The 21,671-nt window shown below is 48.3% G+C and overlaps 1 protein-coding gene across 1 annotated transcript; it reads right to left on the bottom strand.

The window, feature by feature from the left end:
* Nucleotides 1–10,794: 10,794 nt before the first annotated feature.
* FCAMR (Fc alpha and mu receptor) lies at nt 10,795–21,254 on the bottom strand. The gene is made up of 6 exons (XM_054563028.1): nt 21,216–21,254; nt 18,610–18,670; nt 13,920–14,258; nt 12,290–13,043; nt 11,549–11,667; nt 10,795–10,934 (listed from the first exon to the last, which is right to left on the bottom strand). Exons 1-6 carry the CDS (start codon nt 21,252–21,254, stop codon nt 10,795–10,797), a joined length of 1,452 nt encoding a protein of 483 aa, XP_054419003.1.
* Nucleotides 21,255–21,671: the final 417 nt, after the last annotated feature.

Raw genomic sequence — 21,671 nt, 5'->3', positions numbered from 1 at the left:
CCTCCGTGTCTTGTCAAGACCTTGGCTCTGAGTCACGTCTTGAAGGTGCTGATCTGCCGAGCTGCGGTAGAAACCTCCTTCACAAACTCAGTTTGTCCCTGGTGGTCTTCGGGCCATGACCTGGTTAGGGCACCCAGTTGTTCCCCAAATGATCTTCCCTGGGTCATACAGAGAAGCCCACTCCCCAACACACACACATATGCCCCCCGCCCCAGCTCCACACAGAATCCTGACCTTCCCTAACTGTGCGGGGCTGACCCGGGCTCTCGCTCCAGCATCCTGCAAGCCAAACCCCAGAAGAGGAAAGAGGAAAGGAGAAATAGAGCCCTGGAAAGCACAAGGCAGTCAGAGCCCAGTGTCTTACTTTAGCTCACCACTCACTCACTGGTGGGTACCCACCCACAATCACGAATTTGGATGGCAAGTAGAGAAATCATTTTTTCTTTAATGGAGCTTAATTTCAGACCCTAAACCCACAATTTGACTAATATACGAGATAAAAGACGTAGTCACTTCCAGGCAAACTAGTTCCAGTTCAACAGTATCTCAGTCGTGTCATTTCTGATTTGAAATTCAGTCTTGTTCTGGATTTTCTTTCCTTTTCACCTCCTTCTCTCCTCTGGAGTTTATGTTAAATCTGGGGTAAGCGGGCCCCCCGAATCCTAGCACAGAAACGAGATGAGTGTAGGGAGGGAAGGAGCACACCAATCAAACTATTACTTCTTGTGCTGCCTCAGGGGCCCCAGATCTCCTCCCATGTTCCCTATTCTATGACAGTGACAAGTTTCCTAGATCATGTCTTGGTGTGTGTTCCCAGGAGTCCCCCAAATGATCTTAGCAGACCGTGTAGACATACACACACCTCTGAAGTCCACCTGCCCTACGACCCAGCTCTGGGAAAGGGGGAAATAAGAAGTAGAACCCAGGCGAGAACAAGGAAGTCAAAACCTTGCGTCCTATTTAGAGCTCAGCCACATTCTAGTGGTGTGATTGGAGTCCCCAGCTTCCCCTCTCTCACGGTGGTTTCCTACCTGGGACTCAATGGCCCTAAAGTATAACCCCTGCATCCCAGTCCTTGGGGAGGAGGGACAGGCCAAGAGGTCCAACTGCCCAACTCAGTGATGATGATGATGACGGCCATCACTATACCTTCCAAAACTTCATATGCTTAAACACTCCCCTTGCTTTTAAAGTAATCATATGAGAAGCATAATAATAAGATGAACAACTGCTCATTTCAGTTTCATGGCTCTGGGACTTGGCATGAGTCAGTGTGAGGATGTGCCGAGCGCTGGAGTCAGAGCTCCTATGTCCTGGTTCTGGCTCTGCCTCTAATTTGACAATTTGTTTCCTCCTTTAGGGCAGTAGTTGTTCCATCTGTTAAATGGGATGGCTGGGCCAACTGGCTTCCAAGGCTTTTCCAGTTCTAGGATTGTTTTGACCGAATACTGCATTAATTTCTTGTGGCTGCAGTAACTAATTACTATAACTTTGGTGGCTTAAAACAATAGAAATGTATTCCCTCTCGGTTCTGGAGGCCCCAGGTCAGAAATCAAGGTGTGGACAGGGCCATGCTCCCTCTGGAGGCTCTAAGGAGAATCTGTTCATGTGTCTCCTAGCTCCTGGCTGCTCCTGGCAACCCTAGGCTTCTTTGGCTTGTAGCGACATCATTCCAACCTCTGCCCTTGCGCTCATATTGCCTTCTCCACGTGTCTAAAATGTTTTTCTGCCTCTCTCTTATAAGGACACATATGATGGTATTTAGGGTCCATCTGGATAATCGAATATCATCTCATTTCAAGATCCTGAACCGAATCAGATTTGCAAAGAACTCTTTCCTCAAATAGGATCACATTTACAGATTCCGAGTATCATGAGGTGGACATGTATTTGGGGGGTGGCGGCATTTTTTAGCCTACTATGGCATCTACCATGTCCATGGCCAGTTCAAGGTCCAGGCAGAATTGAGACATGCAGGAGTATGCATCCCTGTTCCCCAGGGGCATGCAGCCTAACTGAAGAGTCATCACTTCACCACCCCCACCGCTGCCAAGGAGAACACCAGCCCGGTGGCAGCCAAAGTGGAGAGGCAGCGCAGCCTTATGGAAAGCTCACAGGTCCCAGACCCAGCATGCCCTGGGTTCACATCCAAGCCCTGCCACCTGCGAGCCAGGGGACCCTTGATGAGTTATTTAATATCTCTGGACCTCAGTTTTCTCATTTATAAAATGGGCTACTTATACTTACCCCATAGGTATGTTTATACTTAAAGGTTAAGTATAATATGTGTATTGGCTGGTGCCTACTAAGTGCTTATGGTTCAGCTTCAATAAATGGGACAGCACAGGCTTTCTGAACACAGAGTTACTCCCCAGTGATCAATGAGGAACCAAGGGCAGAGAAGTGGAACAACTTGCCCAAGTTTGCACGGTGAGGTAATAGCATAGATAGGTCAAGAACCAAGGTCGCCCAGCATTGGACATTTCCTAAAACCTTTATTCTCCAGATAAATCTTTTGAATTGTGTTTTCACAGGCAGCAAAGGACTCCTATTTGCACCTTTGATTGATCTTGGGGAGATTGGAGAGGACCAAGCACACAGGCCTACACAGGCCCAGCCCTTCAGGTTGGCATCATTAGCTTGATGCTTCAGGACCCTGGGGTGACCCAGCTACCACCAGAAGGTGAGACCTAACCCACACAGCTATTCCCCAGGTCTCCTATGCCCTCTGGCATCTCTCACTGCGGATGTTTCTCATGAATGTGGTGCTTGAATGAGGTAAGAGAGGACAGATGAAAGGTCTATTGCCACTGTTTACTGCCAGCCCTCTGCTCCCAATGCAGATCTTTGTCAATGTTTAATCCCTGCCCGAAGTCAATGTTTAATCACCAGCCCCCCAGCCCTGAAATCCAGCATTCTTTAGTAAGCTAGTAATTTAGAGTCATTTTAGTATCAATCACTGGAAAATAGAATTGTGACAGTGAGTCTACCAAAGCTAATTAGTAAGTCCTCTTCTCTCTCTCTCTCTTCCTCTCTCTTAATATTGACTATTTGGAATAATCCATGCCCAAGTAGAGTAGCCTCACCTTTGCCATCAGCAAATAATAATCTGGTATTTCCTCACCCTTGGTGCCCTCCATTGGCAGTAGTACAGCACCTACTCTGCTTGTTCTAAATTTCAACTTTTGAGCTGGGGGAGGGCGTGGAATGGGGACTACTGCCCTTTTTGCTCAGCTGAGAGCTGAGTGCTCTGGGAGAGGCTTGCTTGGTGGCTCCTAGTGTGGTCACTGCTTGGAATCCCACTAAGAGAGTAGGGACCCAAATTGTACGGCTAGTGGGCTGGGCTCAGGCAAGCTTTTGGGGGAGCTTCTGAGTCCAGACTTAGGCTCGAAGGCTAGAGCCTTTTGTCAGGTGGATTTCCCTGTTAGGGAGTAGGTAGGAAGAAAATTAATCATAAATACTCCATTTTTGCCTGGCTGTTGGGTTATAGGGGTTCTGTGAGGCCCTTCTTAAGGAGCTTGGAACATGGTGTGTATGATCTGGCAGCATTGTGTCAATGCCAAGAACAGCCACTGTGAGAAGAAAGTCAGAGGATGACAGGCTGGTGGTGGGCGTCGGGGGGGGGGGGGTGTGAAAGATGGGGACAGCACTGTGACCAGATTAGTGGTTCTAGTCACTGGATAGTGTTGGAGAAGGTAACATAGTAGCCAAACGTGTGCATGTGAGCCTCAAATTTGTTTTTGCTTTTTGCATGAACACACAAAGCCATTTCCTTCTCCCTAACCTCCTGCCTCCCTGCGTCACTGTTCAGATGTCCAGTCCCCCACCTGTTTTCCTAGCTCCGTTGACTTAGAATCAAAGGGTAAAAACAACATTTCTTCTGGGGCTTCTGGGATGGGAATGTGTCTGTACTCTTCATCTTTTCTGCTCTTGGAGGAGTAAAGGCAGAGACTGGCTGCGTCTTGCCTTGAGGAGGCTGTTGTTTGCGGAGAGCAAGGAGTGAGGGGTAAAACTTGAGAGAGCCTGGCAATGGAGAGCTGGCCTTTGTCCAAAGACTCTCTTAATTCCCCCTGGGCCAGAGAGAGCTTTTCTCTGTTCTGGTCCTGGGAGGCAGGAGCAAATGAATCAACCCTTTCTGAGGTTACCAAACCATACTCTTGCCCTCTCCTACCTCCATACCCTGGCTGGGAAGGGGCGGAAGGAGGAAGGTTTTTGGAGTAGACATCCAAAGTCAACTAGTGGAGGGTCAAGTGACAGGGTCCAACCCCTCTCATAAGCCATCGGCGTCCTCCTAAAAACTTGCTCTTTCCTTGTTCCTGGTCCGACCCTGGCCTCTAGCCCAAGGTGTGCTTGGCAGGCAGATAATGGAAAAATATCCCGTGATCTGCAGCCTGTGCCCATCTGAGCCTCAGCATTTCCTTCTGTACAATGGTGTGCAATCCGCTTCTTTCTGTGTACGTATACTGTAATTAATTTGTAGTCATCTGCGCTGCACAGGTGAAGGAGAGTGCGGAAGGCAAAAGGGAGAGTTTAGACCCTTGCATTTACAAACCAGTCTGTCCTTCCCATGGCAGGCTCTGGAGAAACAAACTCCCTGGTGCCCTTTTCTTGAGCTCTTGTCAGGCGTGAAGTGCATCCTCTTCAGACAAATTGCAGGGCAACTGAGAAAACTTCTTTGGTCGCGGGAGTCCTGGTTCTTTTCCTCCTCTCTAAGACACTCAGGGTTGGGGAGCCAGAAACTTGAAACGTTAGGGAAGGAAGTGGCCCTTAATTGACCCTCTATGCTCAGAGCAGAACTGGTAGATCTGGATTAAGGCAGTAAATAAGCAAGGGAGAGGGAACTCGGCCAGAGGTTGGAAGAGGCAGGACACAGGAGGCTCCTGTGCTAACTAGGGAGTGAATGTGTATCTCCAATGAAGTGGGACCAGGAGGCGAACAGTGGCCTCCTGGCCCAGAGCCTCAGTGCTCACAACTTCTGCACGCTTCCAGAAGTGTGGCATAGGGTCCTCTCCCTGAGCTGGCACCTCTCTGCTGCCTATCTGGGTTCCAGCTTAGCCCTTGGAGGATGGGCCCTGAGGTGACAGTTCACCCTTGTGCTGACAGCAAAAGGAACAAGTTGGTCTGGGAGGGCCAGGGCGTTAAGACAAGCTGTGTCACTTTATGAGAAATGGAGAGCTTGGTGGCTCTGGACCCTGCATGCAGGGGCACCGACAGAGTTCGTTTCCTCTTCTGTAGAATCTCCAATCTCTATTCAATGTTTGTCAAGCTCTTTGCCTTGGAATATCTGCACCAATGAAAAATAATCACACAATCCATGTTTACTCAGCTGAGGCACTGGATAGGCCTTTCCATGGAAATACCTTCCTCTTTGCATCTGGCTGCAGCTGCTGTGAAACCGATTCTGTATTTCCAGACTGCACTGGCTGCGGGAGCGGAGGAAGAAACCTCCCAAAGTGATAGTGGAGAATAAGGAAAAGTTGGTCGGGGGTCAGGCATTTGCTCTGAGTTACTTAAGAGAGACGGACACCCCTGCAGGTAATTGAGATCTGAGCTCTATTTGTACAAATGCATAAGGACCTCAGGGCTGGTGACTGAATTTTTAGCTCTCAGTTTAAGCTCCCTGAGTTTTTTCATGTCACTTAGCCAGGACAGGATTATTCTAAACCAGGTAGGCGGCTGAAGAGAACAAATTACTGGAAATTTTTATAAATCTCTACACACGGGTCTAAAGCAGGAAAGCAAAGAAGACTTTGGAACCTTCAGCAGGAAAGGACCTGACCAGATACCCAGGCCATACATTCAAGTGTGGAGGGAGGAAGGCAGTGCGTCCTGTGGCTCAAGGACTTAAGCTGTGGGGCTCGATCACTCCCTTGGCGTTCAATTCCCAGTCTGCCCTTTCCCTAGGAGTGTAACTACTTAATTTCTCTGACTCCACGTTCTCATCTGTAAATGTAAATTATTATACTTACCTTACAGAAACATTGCATCCAATACTATCAGAGAATGTGAAAACACCTGGAGTAGTGCCTGCTGTGTGGAGCCATTTCAACAAGTGGTGGTGGCATTAATGATAGAGGGGAAGAACTGGAGGGTGGAGCCCCGACCGGGAGAGTCTGCGGGGTCATAGGGAAGTCAGTGCTTTCCTGGATCTGGGATTAGAAATCTCCATGGACCTGTCCCTGACTCCAGCCCGGTGGTAACTGTTTCCCTGCTTCACACCCCGGGGGTTTGGATGTCATGCTAGTTGAGGATTTACAATGAAAAACAAACCACTGACAATACCAAGTGGCGGACTTGGCCGGCTTTGCCTGTTCTGGTCCTTTAAGTCAAACACTCCTACCCAACTCCTGGCATCAGTTAGCCCATAAAAAAGGAACTGTAAACACCCAGGGCCGCCCCACTTCCTTCCTAGGAAAGATTTCGTTTACACCTTATCTCTGCCCAGTTCTAAACTCTCCCCTAAGACCCTCATCTTGACTCTGCTCTGGCCCTTTGAACTTGTGCTGGCTCCTCCAGCTGGTGGACCTCAGTGTTCCCTACAACACCCTAGCTTAACAGCCTTTTCTACTTCTTGAAGCTGTTTCTGACTTCAGCAACTTGATCAATACCCTTGCTGGGCTGGTCTCCTCCTTTCCCTGTAAGACAGAAAGGTATTCAGGCAGAAAGTGTAACAGGAGTTTGGAGGAAGGGGAGGTCTGCATGGAGTTTTTGAGGAGGAGTGGGGTCTGATCCTCCGCATCAGAGTAGGGACAGGAGAGCCTTTTTTGGTTTTATGGCTCAGAGCAAGGATTGGCAAATGATGGGTCGAAAGCCAGATCCAGCCTGCTGTTTCAGTAAATAAAGTGTTGTTGGAAGGCAGATAAAAGCAGCCAGTTATGTGTTGTCTCTGAACACTTCTTGTGCTACAACAGCATAAGTGAGTAGCTGTGACAGAGGTTAACTACCTTCAAAGTCTAAAACAGTTACATTTGGTCTTTGTTAAAAAACAAAATTCAACTGAGTAAATTTTAAAGACCTCCTTGGCTTTATTCAGCAATTTACGAATCGGAAAGCATCTTACCCAGAAGATAGAAAGGAGCTCTGAGGAACTGTAGAAAAAGACCAACTTTTATAGGCAGAAAGGAGAGGGACAGGTAAGTCATAGCAGCAAAAAGTGAATTGGCTGTGGCAAGGTCACTTTCCTTAGGGGACAGCAGGGTCCGGCACGCAGATTGCCTCATTACCGCTGACCAGAGGAGTTCTGATTGACTGGTTCAAGTTTCCATTTCTGGGAGAGGCTGAAACTAACATTAAGTCTCTTTTTGGTGATGTGAGGGGCTTAGCGTAAGTGATTCCATTTTGGGCCTGTTGTTTTGTTTTTGACATGCTTGAATTTTTTTTTTTTTTTTAGAATGTTGAGAGCAACTTTATTTATAATAACCAGAAACTGGAAACAATACAAATGTCCATGAATAAGTGAATAGATAGTTCAACTGAGATATATGAATACAATTATTCTTCAGCAATAAAAAGGAATAAGACTACTAGTATGCACAACTACATGGATGAATGTCAAAAACATGTTGCACAAAAGAAGTCAGACACAGAAAGGCATGGCGATAGAAATCTGATCAGCAGGGGAAGGAGGAGGGTTGCTTGTCATTGACTGCCAAGGAGACTGGGGGTAAGGAAAGTGTTATTTATTTATGTATTTATTTATATTGAATTGATTGGAGTGGTATCAGTTAATAAAATTACACAGGTTTCAGGTGTACAATTCTATAATACATTATCTGTATATTGTATTTTGTGTTCACGATGCCAAGTCAAGTCTCCTTCCAACACCATTTATTCCCCCTTTATCATCTTCTACCTCTTATCACCGCTCTATACCTCTGGTAATAGCCATAGTAGTGTCTGTATCTATGTTTTTTTTTCTTTTTTTTCTCTTTTGTCGCTTAATCCCTTCACATTTTTCACCTAGCTCCCTAAGCTGTCCCCTCGGAAAGCTGTACAAAAAATTTTATAGATCCCTGTTTTAGTTCATCAAGCTTACCCCCAAAAAGAGTGATCTGAGGAACCCAGTCCTATACAATTGTGTTACCATAATGCAATGGTCCCAAATGCTGGGGAAACAGACATAACGTCTCTACCTCCTGGGGCTATTCACAATGCACCTCAATGTATTAAAAGCTCTAAAAATTCCTATGCAGAAGAACTTGTGGTTTAATCATTTGCCAAACTCCTTTGATCTACCAAAACCTACTTTTCCTTAGAATACCTGTTAACAATCCTGAGAAGCTAGCATTCTGTGGATTTCCCGGTATGCATGCACTTAATTGGGTAAAATGATCTTACATAGCCTGGTTCTTGGCCCACCTGTGCCTCTAAGGTGCAGAGTGACCTTGACTGAACTGTATATCCCTCAGTGCCTGCTTCCTCATGGGTTGAGTGGGATAATGTTGCCTGTTCTGCTCTCTCTTACAGGTTTTTCAATGCAGGCCACTGAGATCACGTGCGTGAAAATGGCCTGGAGCAAGATAGCTTGGTGTAACTGGGTTTTTTTATTAGTTTTGCTTTGATGCATGGCTGTAATGGTGATGTGGAGAAAGCATTATATCAAGGTCCTGAGTTCCCTTTTTCTAGTCCTCACTTTGTTATTACTAACTGGTTTGACTGAGTGACTTTAAATAAATTACTTCCCCCATACGGCCTCAGTTACCTCCCATTAGTCTGAGGGTTTAAGAGTGGTTAATCTTTAAGTATCTGTTAGTTCTGAAGTTGTATGATTCCTTTTGGTTAGATGTATACAACTTTCCTACTTATCCAAAAGCAATGGGTCTCTTTCTCACAAACCACGAAGACAGCATCTCCCTGGTTTTCTTGGGAAAGTATCTGGGTTCAGTGCCAGCTATGAAGAGGCATTGATAAAGGGTTTCTGGTGCTGCTGACAGTTTAGGAGGCAGGACAGGCTTCTGGGAATGTCTACCCAACAATTCTCGGCTCAATATCAGACTCTTTCTTTCCCTTCTCTTCCATTGCTCAAAGCCTTCTCTGTCCAGACATTAAGTTCAGGCAGCTGGTTAATAGATTTGGCAAAATAAAAAAGCAGAAGTAACTCCCGAAAGGTCAGTGGGACCAAGGGTGGAGCGAAAGTCCCCTGACAGGGGGTGAAGTGGTTATAAAGCAGAATCTACATAAAATTCCCTTTGGCCAACTTCTCTCTTATCCCCTCACCAACGACTGCCTGGCTCCATCTACATCTTTGCTATTGTCATTGTAAGGAGCGCCCAAACCTGTAAGAACTTTTAATAAGTTTATTTGAGCCAAACTGACAACAATTGTTGGGAAGCAAAACCTCAATGAATGGAGGAAATGTGCCAGAAAATGTCAGTTCTGCATCCTGCTTTATATATTACAATCAAAAGAGAGGGAGTAAGTGGGCTACATGAAACCCATTTGTTATAGATTAGGGAGGTGGGAGAAAGCAAAGTGGAAAAACTTCTAGAATTGGATAAAAAAATGATAGGCACATACTTCTTTTACATAGGTGGGTAAATGAGAGTTAATAGTCAACAATTAACTCAATAACAATGAGGGGATTTGTTGTCTATGCTTTGGTGCTCTGGTGAGGTATCTGTGTTTTGAGGGGTCTGGAAAAAAGGAAATTACTTTGACATTCTAAAAGTATGTTATTGTAGATGCAAAAAGACAATAGACACCTTCATTAAGGTAAAGATTGACTTTTGTCGGGGAAGATTCTAGCCTAAGACATGACTACCTGCCATAGACTGCTTTTAGTTAATGAGATTTAATTTCAGACCATGCTTTGTGGTGACTTTAGTTTTCTGAGTTAATAAGGCTGCTACCCAGGCCTCCCCTGAGCTTGTCAGTTTCAGTTAATATGAGGCCTCTTTTCATCTACAGTATCAAAGGTTTATAAGCAGTTGAATAAGAGAAGCCTTGTAAAGAAGGCAAGGATCTACTGAAAAAATGCCCCCCCGCTTCCATGAATATAAGAAAATCCCAGAAAACCTAGACTGGGTCAAAAGGTCTACAGCGTGATATGTACGGTACGGGGCCAAATGGGGAGGAGTGATTTGATGACTGGGTATCCTTTTGGTCTCTATGGAAAACGACCTGCCTATGTGAAGTGAGTCATCCAGGGGACTCCCGAGTGAAGGGAGAACCAATGTGTCTGTGTGAGCAGGGTTCTCAGAGGCAGCCGAGCTCTTGCCCTTCTAGTCAGCCTTTCGGCCACAAATATTTACAGGGGGTTCTACTGGATGGGACGTTCTCTGGGGACACAGTGAGATAAAACACAGTTACTGCCCTAAGGAGCTTAGAATCCACTTGAGGAGGCAAGACCAGTATACATGGTTGTAATTCACTGCATGCAGCAGGCTGAATGCTAACAGATGTCAGAAAAGGGGGCAACTGGCACAGGCTAGAAGTGATGGTTGAAAACCTGTAATTCCTCACACTGATTGGGAACCTCCTACATTTTCAAACCTCCAGGAATGGAAATTTCACATTTTTCCCAGTTGACCTCCATCAGTGTTTAATAAATCCTTCCTTGAAGCCTTCTTTGAGTCATAGTGCCATCTTTGACTGTGGCAAACTCTTGACCTTGGTAAGTCCAAGGATATTCAGACTCTGCTTCCTCAAACGGAGCCCCAGCTCCATTAGCTTCCTTTTGTTCTGGGAGAGAAACATTGAGAAGGGGTCATGGTGTTTGGTCCTGGTTCTCCTTCCATGGTGACCGAGCAGCTTACCTTTTCATTCCTCAGGGCCCAGTGTCCCTCTCCGGGACAGTCATGTGGCATGGGCAGGAGGACTGTCAATCTGGAATACCTTCCTTTCCACATGGGGCAGCTCGTCTGGCTGGAGGCTCAGCTCCAGGAAATGTGTTATCTGAATCAAGGTGACTCCTGCTGCCTCTTCCGTCTCTTGATCTGCACATACAAAGCACACTATGAGGGTACTAGGCGCTGAATTTAACTCCCTGAGAACCACCCCCACCCACCACAAGCCTTCAAGAACTTCCTGAGCCCTTAGATTGACAGGGGCTGGGTCTGAAAATCTTAGCTTCCTCCACTTGCTCCCAGAAAATCTCATCCTTTCTTCACCAGATTCAAGCACCATGGAGTCTAAAATCATTTTAGGAGTATTTAAACCTGAGGACGTTCTTGTAAGAGACTTTTAGCTGAGTCATGCGGAGGCGCAAACGTAGTTTGGTCCTGTTCTGGGCCCCGCATTCCTGCTCTCTGCTTCTGGGGCTGCTTGTGTGGTTCACATGCCTATGGTTAGCACAGGTGTCGCCATCTTCAGAAGAGCTTTTCCTTAAGCTCTGAGATGCCACCGAGACATAAATTCAAAGAAGATTTTCCCATTTTGATAAAGGAATCAAGGCCAAGAATGGTTAAATGGCTCAGACTAGAATTTAGCACTTCCATTGTACATCCAGAAGTCCTGGCACAGACTCTGAACCCACCCAGTCCTGAGGGCATCGGATGGAAGCTAAGCCCCCATCCTCTCCCAGCCTGGGGGCTACTTAAACTCAACTCACAAGCGCTTTTTCTCCGCAGTTTCCTTTGCAGTAGGACAAGAGCCCCAAGCATGAGCGGGAACAGCACCGTAGAGACAGGAGTCAGGATCCGAGAGATGTTCTTCTCTTCTCGACAAGCACTGGAGTGCAAGTAGCAGGGTTGGGGAGAGCCCCAGAGAGGGGTGGTTGGAACTGAACAACAGGCTGTAGACCATTGGCCCTTGCCCCTCATCTTACAGGTGAGAAGCTAGGCCAAGGTGAGTTGGCTGCCCTCATTCCCATGGTAGGTTAGTAGCAGAGCTGGGACTAGAAGTCCTGTCTTAAGGTTCCTGAGCCCTGACTCCAGGTTCCTGAGCCCTAACTCCCATTCCCAGCTCCCCTGCCTATGTGTGGGCTCTACTACTGAACTATAGTGGAAAAGAGGATTGGGTGAGAGTTAGGGAACCTATCCTTGTAATTTGGCTCTGCCATGATCTTTCCTTGTGGCTTCAGTGAGTCACCTCCCTTTTCTGGAGCTTTCACTCATCTTTTAAAAAAAGTCTCCATTATAGATTTTTGCTGAAAGCCACATGAAGTACTCAGATTCTCCTAGCATGGACTTCGAATGAGGGAGGGTAGCTGGTTTTATTCCCTTGCCCTCTTCTGTCTGATGGTTACAAAGGGAGAGAAGTGAGTAAATGGAGAGGGGCACGAGGCCAGCTCATGGAGGGAAGGGGAAAGGGCACTGTGGGTCCCCAGCAGACAGGGAGTCTGGAGGTTTACCTCTTCATGGAGGACCCCTTGCCAGGGGGAATTTGGGGTCCTTCTCCCAGGTCCTGGCTTGGTGTTATTTGGTGACCATTGTCTCCAGCAGGGAGGTCTAGCTCCCCTTCAGTGCTTCCCTCAGTAGATGACATCTCTGTGTTCGTGGGCCCCCAGGTCCAACCTGCAGCAGGAGTAGTTCCTTCAATGGAGTCCAGGGCTTGTGGCTTAGAAACCAGTCTTGCTTCTTGGAGGGTTTCCCACGCCCATTTTTCTGAGGCCAGGGTTGATGACCTAATGGTCCCTATGGCCGTCCAGTCTGCATTTAGGGTTATTCTGACCCTTTCTGCTTCCTCTCTTGGTATATCGGCCTCAGTCATTGTCTCGCTCCCTTCCTCACTGGCCCTAGCTCGGGTTGCTCCAGAGCTTCTGGTACCCCGCAGCCAAGGGCCTTCTGTTGCATCCGCCATAATTCTGATTGTTGCAGCTGAACTCCCTGGAATAGGGATGGTTGCATAGATGGAAAACTCTACCTGGCTAACTGTCCCTGTAGCTACTACCTCAGGGGTTCTCAGGGTTTGCATTTCTTTAGCTGATGTCGTTCTTTTGCTGGTTCCTGGAGTCAGAGCAACTCTGTTGCATCTTCTGCCCCGCCTTCCTATAGCCTGGGTATTTCCTGGGGTCCATCTGTTGGCTGCTGTAGAGGCTGCTCCAAAGGATCCCCTGACGAGCTCACTAGCAGCTGGAGTGGTTCTGGGGATAGGGCTGAGAGGACCTGTGTGAACATCAGAGGGAAACGTGGGAAGGCTAGCCCATGGCCTGCAGGGTTTAGCAAAGGAAGCCAGGCTGAAAGTGTCTGCTACACAGAATACAATCTCATTAAGTTATACAGTCTTTGGCCAATATGTGGGATAAAATAACAATTTGGGGAAACCAGATGTATTCTCTAGTCTATTGCAAATACTGACATTTTATGGTCCTATCTTACTTTCTAGGTCCACATATTCTCTATCCAAGCTATCCAGGGCCCTTTCCCAGGTGCCCACAGCCCAGTATGTACTGTCGTCAAGTAAGAAAAAAAAGAAGCCCAGTCATAGTAGAACGGCCAGTCACAGCAGGTGCTTAGATAGCAGGCGGCATCTGAGGAAACAAGCCCCCTGGCCTGTCACAGCCTCCCTCAGCCTCGGGGCGCCTGACTCCGGACCAGCTCTCCGGAACCTGCCACACAGGGCCTGGGCCTGGTAGCTGTCGGGTGTCTGCTGAGGGGTTTGGTCTTGGGAAGAGCCCCGTCCCAGTTCTTCTGTCCTGCCTGTCTTACCTCCTCTGCTTGCCTGAACACAGGCACAACGACCATAAGCAGCCACATCATCCAATTCACTACATTCTTGGAACTCTCTCTGAATGTATATGCCACACATTTGGGGGTTAAACAGGTGGGATAGCTGACGTGCATTCAGTTGGGACATTTTCCCTAATATCTGCCTTTCTTCTGAAGGAGGTTTCCTTAGAAATGAAAGCCTTCCTCAAGTCCTTGCCTTGCCCCAGCTTTTCCTCATCACACCCCTCATGGGTAAAGCCCTCTTGGACCTCCTTGTTCCAATTTCCTGGCATTCACTTCACCAACCTTGACTCACCGGGCGTCGGCCCGTACCTGCAGAGATGATCAGCTTCATGCCGAAGAACCGCATGTGGTTACTGTTTCCGATGCCACAGCGGTAGGACCCCACATCGTCCGGAGACAGCTGGGACAGACTCACCACAAACAAGCCTCCTTGCGGGAAGTCTCTTAGAGCCACACGGCCACCATAGCAAAAGTGAGTGTAGTGGTTGGTGGACACAACGGTGTGGCAGAGCCCCGTCAGGGGGTTTAGACGGCACCAGTACTTCCTCTGGTGCCTGTTGCTGGGAGAGAGGGTATAGTGGCACTGGATGGTGACAGTGCCCCCAGGCTTCCCAGACACCAGCCTTGGGCCCTTCAACGCATTTGCAGCTGCAGGCAGAGAAAAAAAAAAAGTCTAAGGAGAGGGATCGTCGAGTACAGTCACTGTGTGAGGAGTTAACAAGCTCCACACTCTGTCAGAATTAGGGGGCAGGTGAGAAAATGTCTCCTTAAAAGCGAGGCAAGAAAAAATCTATATAGAAATGTGAGAACTTAGTCCCAGGGTGTGGAATAGGCTCAAGATATAAAATGAAACTATACCTAAGGCCCCATCTAAGAGATAGGCATGCAAAAATCACCTTAGCCACAATTTGGTTAACATATCATGTGCCCAATGTTCTCATACAAGTCCATCCAGAGCCTGGGTTCCTTTTACTGTGCTTCAATGCAAATGTTTAAAAAGCTGCCATCTAGCCCTGGCTAATGGGGCTCAGTGGATTGAGTGCTGACCTGCGAACTGAAAGGTTGCTAGTTCGATTCCCAGTCAGGCACATGCCTGGGTTGTGGGCCAGGTCCTCAGTTGGGGACATGCAAAAGGCAACTGATCGATGTATCTCTTGCACATTGATGTTTCTCTCCCTCTCTTTCTCCCTCCCTTCACCTCTCTCTAAAAATAAATAAATTTAAAAAATAAATAAAAAAATAAAAAGCTGCCATCTAAACACATGTAAGAGGGCTGAGGTAACATCTGGTAGAAGGCTGTGGCTTAGATGCATGAAATGTAAAAGAGAGGTGTTAAATAGTAAGAACAGATCAACATATTTTCTGCTGGGAGTGAGGGGTGAAACAAGAATCCTGGTTTGCCTGATGGGTATATCCACAGACCAGTGGTTGCAAAAATGTTCACAGTGGCCATCTTTTTGTAGAAGTGGGCACAGCCGAGGACCACTGTCAAAGCCCAGATAAGCATGCAAAAATCACCTTAGCCACAATTTGGTTAACATATCATGTGCCCAATGTTCTCATACAAGTCCATCCAGAGCCTGGGTTCCTTTTACTGTGCTTCAAGCGCCGGCTAATGGGGCAGTGGATGATGCTACCTGCGAACTGAAAGGTTGTTTGGGTGGGCCTAGTTGGGGAATGCGATGGTATCATCGTTTATGACTACATCTGCTTTGGCAATAGGCATAAACCACAGTTGAACCACAGTATGTGGCCTGTTTGCTGAGTGACTTAATTTTGATTGGTACAAGCAGCAGTAAAGTTAATTCTTCCTCTTACTGCCTCTTCACACTCCATCTGTGCACTTCTGCTCCTTGATAGAAACGTCAGGCATACTTTCATAGCTGCATCTGGATAAGGAAAAGTCTAGACTGGTTGCATATATAAAATTATGTAACTAGTCCAGTCCAATGACTGTATCTCCAATCTCTTACCCAATTGAAGCTTTTTCCTTTTGCTCAGCATGTTTGGAGGCCTGTGTAGAGGAAAGGGGCGTGCTGGGGTCTCTTGTTTAGCTCTACCCCTTCCTCTACCCCAAACTGCTGTTTTAGGCCCCTCTGGGATTGGGTACGGAGGAGAGAGAAGAGGTGAGAGGTACACAGGTGATCTGCTCTTGGTGCCCCGTGGGCATGGCAGAAGGCCTGAGCTGCTTCCTTGTCTGTTGCCTCTCAGGCCTATCTATGGCCTCTGGCAGCAGTTCCCTCCTTGGAATAACTGGCTCTCCTCCTGCTGGCTTCATGTGACTCCCTCACCACCAAGCCATCTGTTGTATTATATGGTCACAATCCCCTCTGGGTGGCCCTCTTGGTGGGGGCCCAAGCCAGGTCCTTTCTGTAGGTCCCACATTTGGTCACAGGAAGCATACCTCTGCCCTGGATCTATAGCAATCTTGTTCAGTGGCTTTCTAGAGGTTCCTTCTTACTTGGCTTAAAGTGGCTCATGCAGTGAGCTCTTCTGCCCTCGGATAGCTACATGGTGGGCTATTATAGGAACGGCCAGCTTTGCAATCTTTCTCCATAGTCCTGCATGGTGGTTCAACATCCAGCAGTTTGTTCTATGTCTTTAGTGACTCTGAACCCAAGAAAGGTCAGTTTAATATCCTGTTGACAGGACTGGTTATATAATTTGTAGGGCCCAGTGAAAAATAAAAATGCAAGATCCCTTGTTCAGAAATTTCAGGGCCCCATGTGAGTGCACAGGACGCATGCCCATGACGCTGGCCCTGTCTGTTGCATGTCTGGAGGTCTAATGACAGGAAGAGTCAAGGCTGTAAATGCTATGGATGTGTCAATGGTCAGTGCACGTTCAACTAAATGACATGCCAGCAACTATCAACTATGCAATTATTAATAAAATTAAATGGCAATTTATCATTAAAAGGCAATAATAGTCACAATTACAAATAAAGGCTATTTTAGGACAATAGTGATAATGTCCTGATAAAGTGTTCCCACCCCCGATCTCAGGAACTCTGGCGATTGACACAGGACCCATGGGAGAGGAGCTCTGCCCCGCTGAGCATCAGGATGGGGGCGGCCCGACTTCCCAGTAGAAGGCTGATTAATCATCTTGGCAATGTACATTTTTTTCTTTTGTTAATACCAAATTTTTCTGACCCTTAACACATGGTGGATTACTGATCAGCAGCTCTTAGTTATATGTAATTACGGTATTTGAAATTAGTTATCTGTGAGAATTAAAGAAAGGGCGAGCATTTTAGGATCAGTGGGGTGCCCACATGCGGTAGCCCTGCTCTCCTTCGTCCACCATTTCCCAGCCGTTGTCCATTGCTCTGGCTTCTACCAGGGAGGGCAAGCAAGGCTGCAGTGGAGGGAGGCCACGGACTGAGCCTGCCCGGGCCTGAGGAGATGCAAGAGGTCTGCAGGGTTGTACCTGCAGTGGCTCTCCCTGACTACGAACAAAGGGGTGAGAAGGGTCTGAGTGTTTTCTTGGCCCAGAGGTGCAGCCTGGAGGGAAGAAAGCCAGCCACAGCCACCTAAGAGGGGGTCAGAGCAGAACCTGGGCGCAGGGAGGAGATGGGCCATCAGGGGCCATGTGAGTTTCCACAGGCACACCTACAAGGGGAAGAGCCAGCTTCAACCCCCTGCCTGGCCAGAGAGCTCCAGGCCATCCCTAGAGCTGCCTGACTTCTGCCTCTCCTTCCTCCTGCCACTGTGTCCCTGCCAGGGATCCAAGACTCAGCTGCCAAGATGAGGGAGAAAGAGGAGGGGAAGAGAGAAGGTGGCCACCACAGCCCCTTTCCTGTCTTCCTGACTGCAGGCCTTGGGTGCGTGAGGGGGCCTGTCTTTGACTGAAGATTAAAGTGCTGACCAAAATATTTAGCTGGACATTTAAAATTATTAGGTTGAGCATGCTGGAAACTTAAAGGCATTGAGTTAGGACTATTGTCTACATGTCAGCAGAAAAATAATGGGCTGCCTGAGTTTTCATTTGGGAACATGAAGAGTCTGTTCCTACTGAAAAATATTAAAGGGAGTAATGAGAGATGAAAATAAAGAGATGGTGTGATTTATTAGAGAATTCTCGCTCAAATATTAGTTATTTTTGACTCATTATAACTCTGATTTGTTTATAAGCCTGAAACAGTTTTTAATCTTTTTTTGGTACTAGTGTAGCATTTTTATACATTCACTCATTCGACAATTATTTGCAAACAAATTTGTTAAGTGTCTACTTGGAACTAGGTTCTAGGTACTAGACACTCTAGACATATACTTGCTACATTCCTTAATGGCTTCCCATTACCATCAAAATAAAATCCAGACTCCAGAGCATGACAGTAGGGCCATTTATCATCTGAGCCTGATATATACCTGGCCGGCCACACCTCACCATCCTGCCAGGAGCTTTAGGGCAGGGACCCTGTCTTTCATCCATCCGTCCCTAGTGCCTGGCACAGGATAGGTTCTCCATAAATGTATGTTGACTAAATAAGTATATGCATAGATACAACTTTTATTTATCCATCCAGTTGCTTTAGAGACTCTGAACACTTTTAGAGTAGAACAGGATCTTCATCTCTATGTCCCTTGTACTTGTGGGCCTGGCACTTGATTTTAGAGTAAGTGGTCATGGAGCATGCTAGTCTCTTGCACGCCCTGGAACCTTGATCTTGCCAATGCAGCCAACGCTCAGTCATTAACTTGAATGGAAGAGAACAGAGAATAGGGAACATTAAAATTGAATATTCTGGAAATCATCGAATCAGACATGTGCCTTCTCCTGTGAGCTCTTGGTTCCCTTATTGCCTCTCGGCTCAGACCTGGCCACTCCCTTGGACCCGCTGCATGGCCTTGGCTCCCAGGAGAGAAAGCCATGGCTGTGCCCAAACTGCTGAGGGCATGCTGAATGCCACCAAGGGGCCCTCCAGGAGTCTCTGCAGCCTGGAAGGCTCGGGTCTGGTTTTGCAAGCGCTGCATCTGAGCTGTTTGGGTCTCACCTTGCAGCAGGCACAGTAGGAGGATGATGCTCATTTCCCATCCTGCCCTCTGGTTGGTGACCTGCAAAAACAAAACAAAACAAAACAAAACAAAGCAAAGCAAAAACCACTAAAAATGGAGAGGCCTGAGGGAAGCAAGTGAGAAAGCTGGGGTGAGCCGCAGCGGGGCCTGGGGCAAGCACCTTCTCGCCTGGAGGGCCGGGGCTGCTCAGCGCTGGGGCTGGATGGGCCATCACTACGAGAGGGGCCGGTCCCCATCTCCATGCTCCCACGCACACGCGTCCGGCCTGGGTGGCTGCCACCGAGGCTAACCTTCCCCGACCTCGGCGGTCTCTGTGTTTCGGAGAGGCGAAGGGCCCTCTGTGGGATTCCAGCCCCAGCTCACACTTGCCGGCGTGGAGCCCGGGGTTTGGGGAGCATTGTGTAGTGGAAAGACTACCTGCTGGAAGTTTAAACCTCAGGTGGAACCTTGGAAAGGTTACTCTGTGTCAGGGATTAGTTTCCTGTTCAGGGACAGGGTCTCTCTGGGGTTGTTACATAACACCAATGAGATTTTTGTTAGCAGTGCTGACAGTATGTCTGGGAGAATGCAGCTCCTCTCCTTCTCTCCTCGCTCCTCCTTTTTTTTTTTTTTTTTTTTTTGGAGGAGAACAGATTCCTTCAGGGAAAATTTCTATTTCACTGCTAGTGTGCATCCAGCCATAACAGAGAGTTAAAAATTCTCTCAGTCCAAGCTGTTGTCTGTGCGAGGGTCCTATTCTGTTTCTTCTCCACAGCTTCTGGAGAGCCCTCCCTGTGCCCCGGTTCACACTCTCTTCCCCCTTCCCCGGTGCCTCCCACCGGCCTGGGGAGCTCCTTGAAGACCTTCTCCTCTGCAAACCTCCAGGCGCTGAAGCAGGATCCAGAACGGTGTAGGTGGACCATGTGTGACAGTTGTGAACGAGACCAGACCCCTCTGATTAGAACGACAGAGAGTGTACATTATACTTCTTCTCAATTCCCCACAGGATTTTCATGGGTGCTTTTTGGTTGATTAAAAATCTGTTCTTTGAATCTACCTACTGTCAGCAGTTCCTGGGATCTACAGATAAAAAATAAGGCAAACTAAAGGGCCATTGTTTTCTCCTTCCTGCTCTAACACATACTCCACTAATGTTAAGAGCAGACATGGAAAGTCAGTGGTCTGGCCCAGGGGCAGGATCCCCTTTCTCCCTTCCCCAGCTGAGCCACTAAGGTCACATGAGGTCACTGGCTAGCCTGGGACACAGGCTAAAGGAGGGGAAAGGGGAATGGGGGGGGGGCGGGGGCAGGACGGAAGTCAGAGAAAATAAGAGAAGGGGGAGAGGGATGGAAAGGTGGGAGCTGAAAGGGAAAAGAAGGTAAGAGAAAGGAGAGAGGAGGAGAAAAGAAAACCTGTGGGCTTGCCCTGTCACAGCTTGGCTCTGTCCAGCCACCCCCACCAATGCCTTTGTCTGCTCTGCCCAGGTAGAGCCCCGAGAGTGGGCAGATTTCGAAAAGCCCAGGCTGCCCAGGCCCCTCCTGCGCCCTCCCCTCAGCCACTCCCTTGCCTTGGGCACTGCCCTGGCAGCCTGAGGGCTTCCCTGCCTTTCAGAGCTTCTGGCTTCCTGTTCTCACTTGGAGGCTTTCCCAGGTGTGCCCGCACCTAATTTATTGTTTGCTTAATCAATATTCACCAAGTTCAGGCTAATTCTGAGGCTGGTGCCCAGGCCCCTGGGCTAATATTCCTAAAGAGCTGAGTGCTGACGCAGCACGTGTTGGGGCCGATTTCCTCTGAAGTCCAGTGGGGCAGCCCCCTCTCCGCGGTAGAGGGGCAATGAGGAAGCAGAGGGTGAGATAAATGTCTGCAGGGAGTTATCAGCCTTGATTGCAGGCTGCAACACAATGTCTCCAAGTCTTCGACCCTGCCAGTGACCTTCAGAAAGCCTTTCTCCAGGAGACAGGGAGCCCCAGCTCAGGAGCCTGGGGCCATAGGCCTCTGTTCTACTGCACAACATTTTAGGGGATGAGGGCCACATGCAGAACCTCTCTTGTCCCTCCGTCCTGCTGGGAGGGGCAACTACTTCAGCACGGGCTGGTGTTCGGCCCACCGAGTCCCTGCTGCCCTCCTGAGGGGCACTTCTCACTATCCTCCTACCCCTGGGGCAGCCCACGAGAGAGGAAGGAGCCAGTGTGGTGTAGCTGGAAGCGAAGAGAACCAGGATTAAGGAGGTTCTGCCTTGCCTCTGGCTGACAGAATGACCTTGAGCAATGCGTCCTGCCTTTCTGCAACAAGGGGAGAGCTTTGACTGTGTGATCTCCATGTTTCCGTCTCTGTCTAGCATTTGTTGTTTCTAAGTTACGCAGGGACCTCTGAGGAATCATGCTCTCTGGTGGCACGGAGAGTGGGAGTGAGCAGAAGACGAGGGAGGGAGGAGGAAGACGCTGTGCCCTGCACTCCAGAAGCTCCCCAGGCCTCCGGGGAGGGAGCCCCGCTGCTCTGGGAAAGGCACTTGAGCACACGCTGGGCAGCTGCTGCTGCAACTCACCACCCACATTCCACATTCAGAGACAAGACCCCAGCCTCTGGGGAGAAAGTCTCATCTCACCTTTTGTTCTCTGGGCTTAGCTGGGGCTTTTCCATCCATCTCAGCCCAGAAATAAACTTTACTCGGGCTTTCCTTTTTCTCCCTTTGAGATGCTGGTCGTCGGGCGTCTTCTAGTTTCTTCTCTGTAAACCTGGAGACTGAGGAGGCAGCATGGGGCTGGCGTTGGGAAGCAGCTGGGGTCCACTCCAGAGGATGGCGAGGCTCTGCCACTCGCCTCTCCACAACTTGCATTAAGTCACTTCGCCCTTGGCCTTGGCTTTTATTTAATGTACATGGCAGCCAGTCCCGTTCCCTTGTTGTTCTCACTGTCACTTGTTCCCGCAGAACTTTTCCTGGGGTGGTGACAGTAGTTTCAAAGAGAACACACTGAACTGCATCCTTCCACCTCTCATTACCCCTCCAGCGCAGGGTCCCCGACTTTTCAGGATGCTCCAGCTTAGCCAGCTCATTCAGGTC

Source organism: Pteronotus mesoamericanus, unplaced genomic scaffold (genome assembly GCF_021234165.1).
Source record: "Pteronotus mesoamericanus isolate MK-2021 breed Mesoamerican mustached bat unplaced genomic scaffold, CSHL_Meso_final scaffold_705, whole genome shotgun sequence".
Taxonomy (NCBI): Eukaryota; Metazoa; Chordata; class Mammalia; order Chiroptera; family Mormoopidae; genus Pteronotus; species Pteronotus mesoamericanus.
This window is presented reverse-complemented; position numbering and strand designations above follow the sequence as displayed.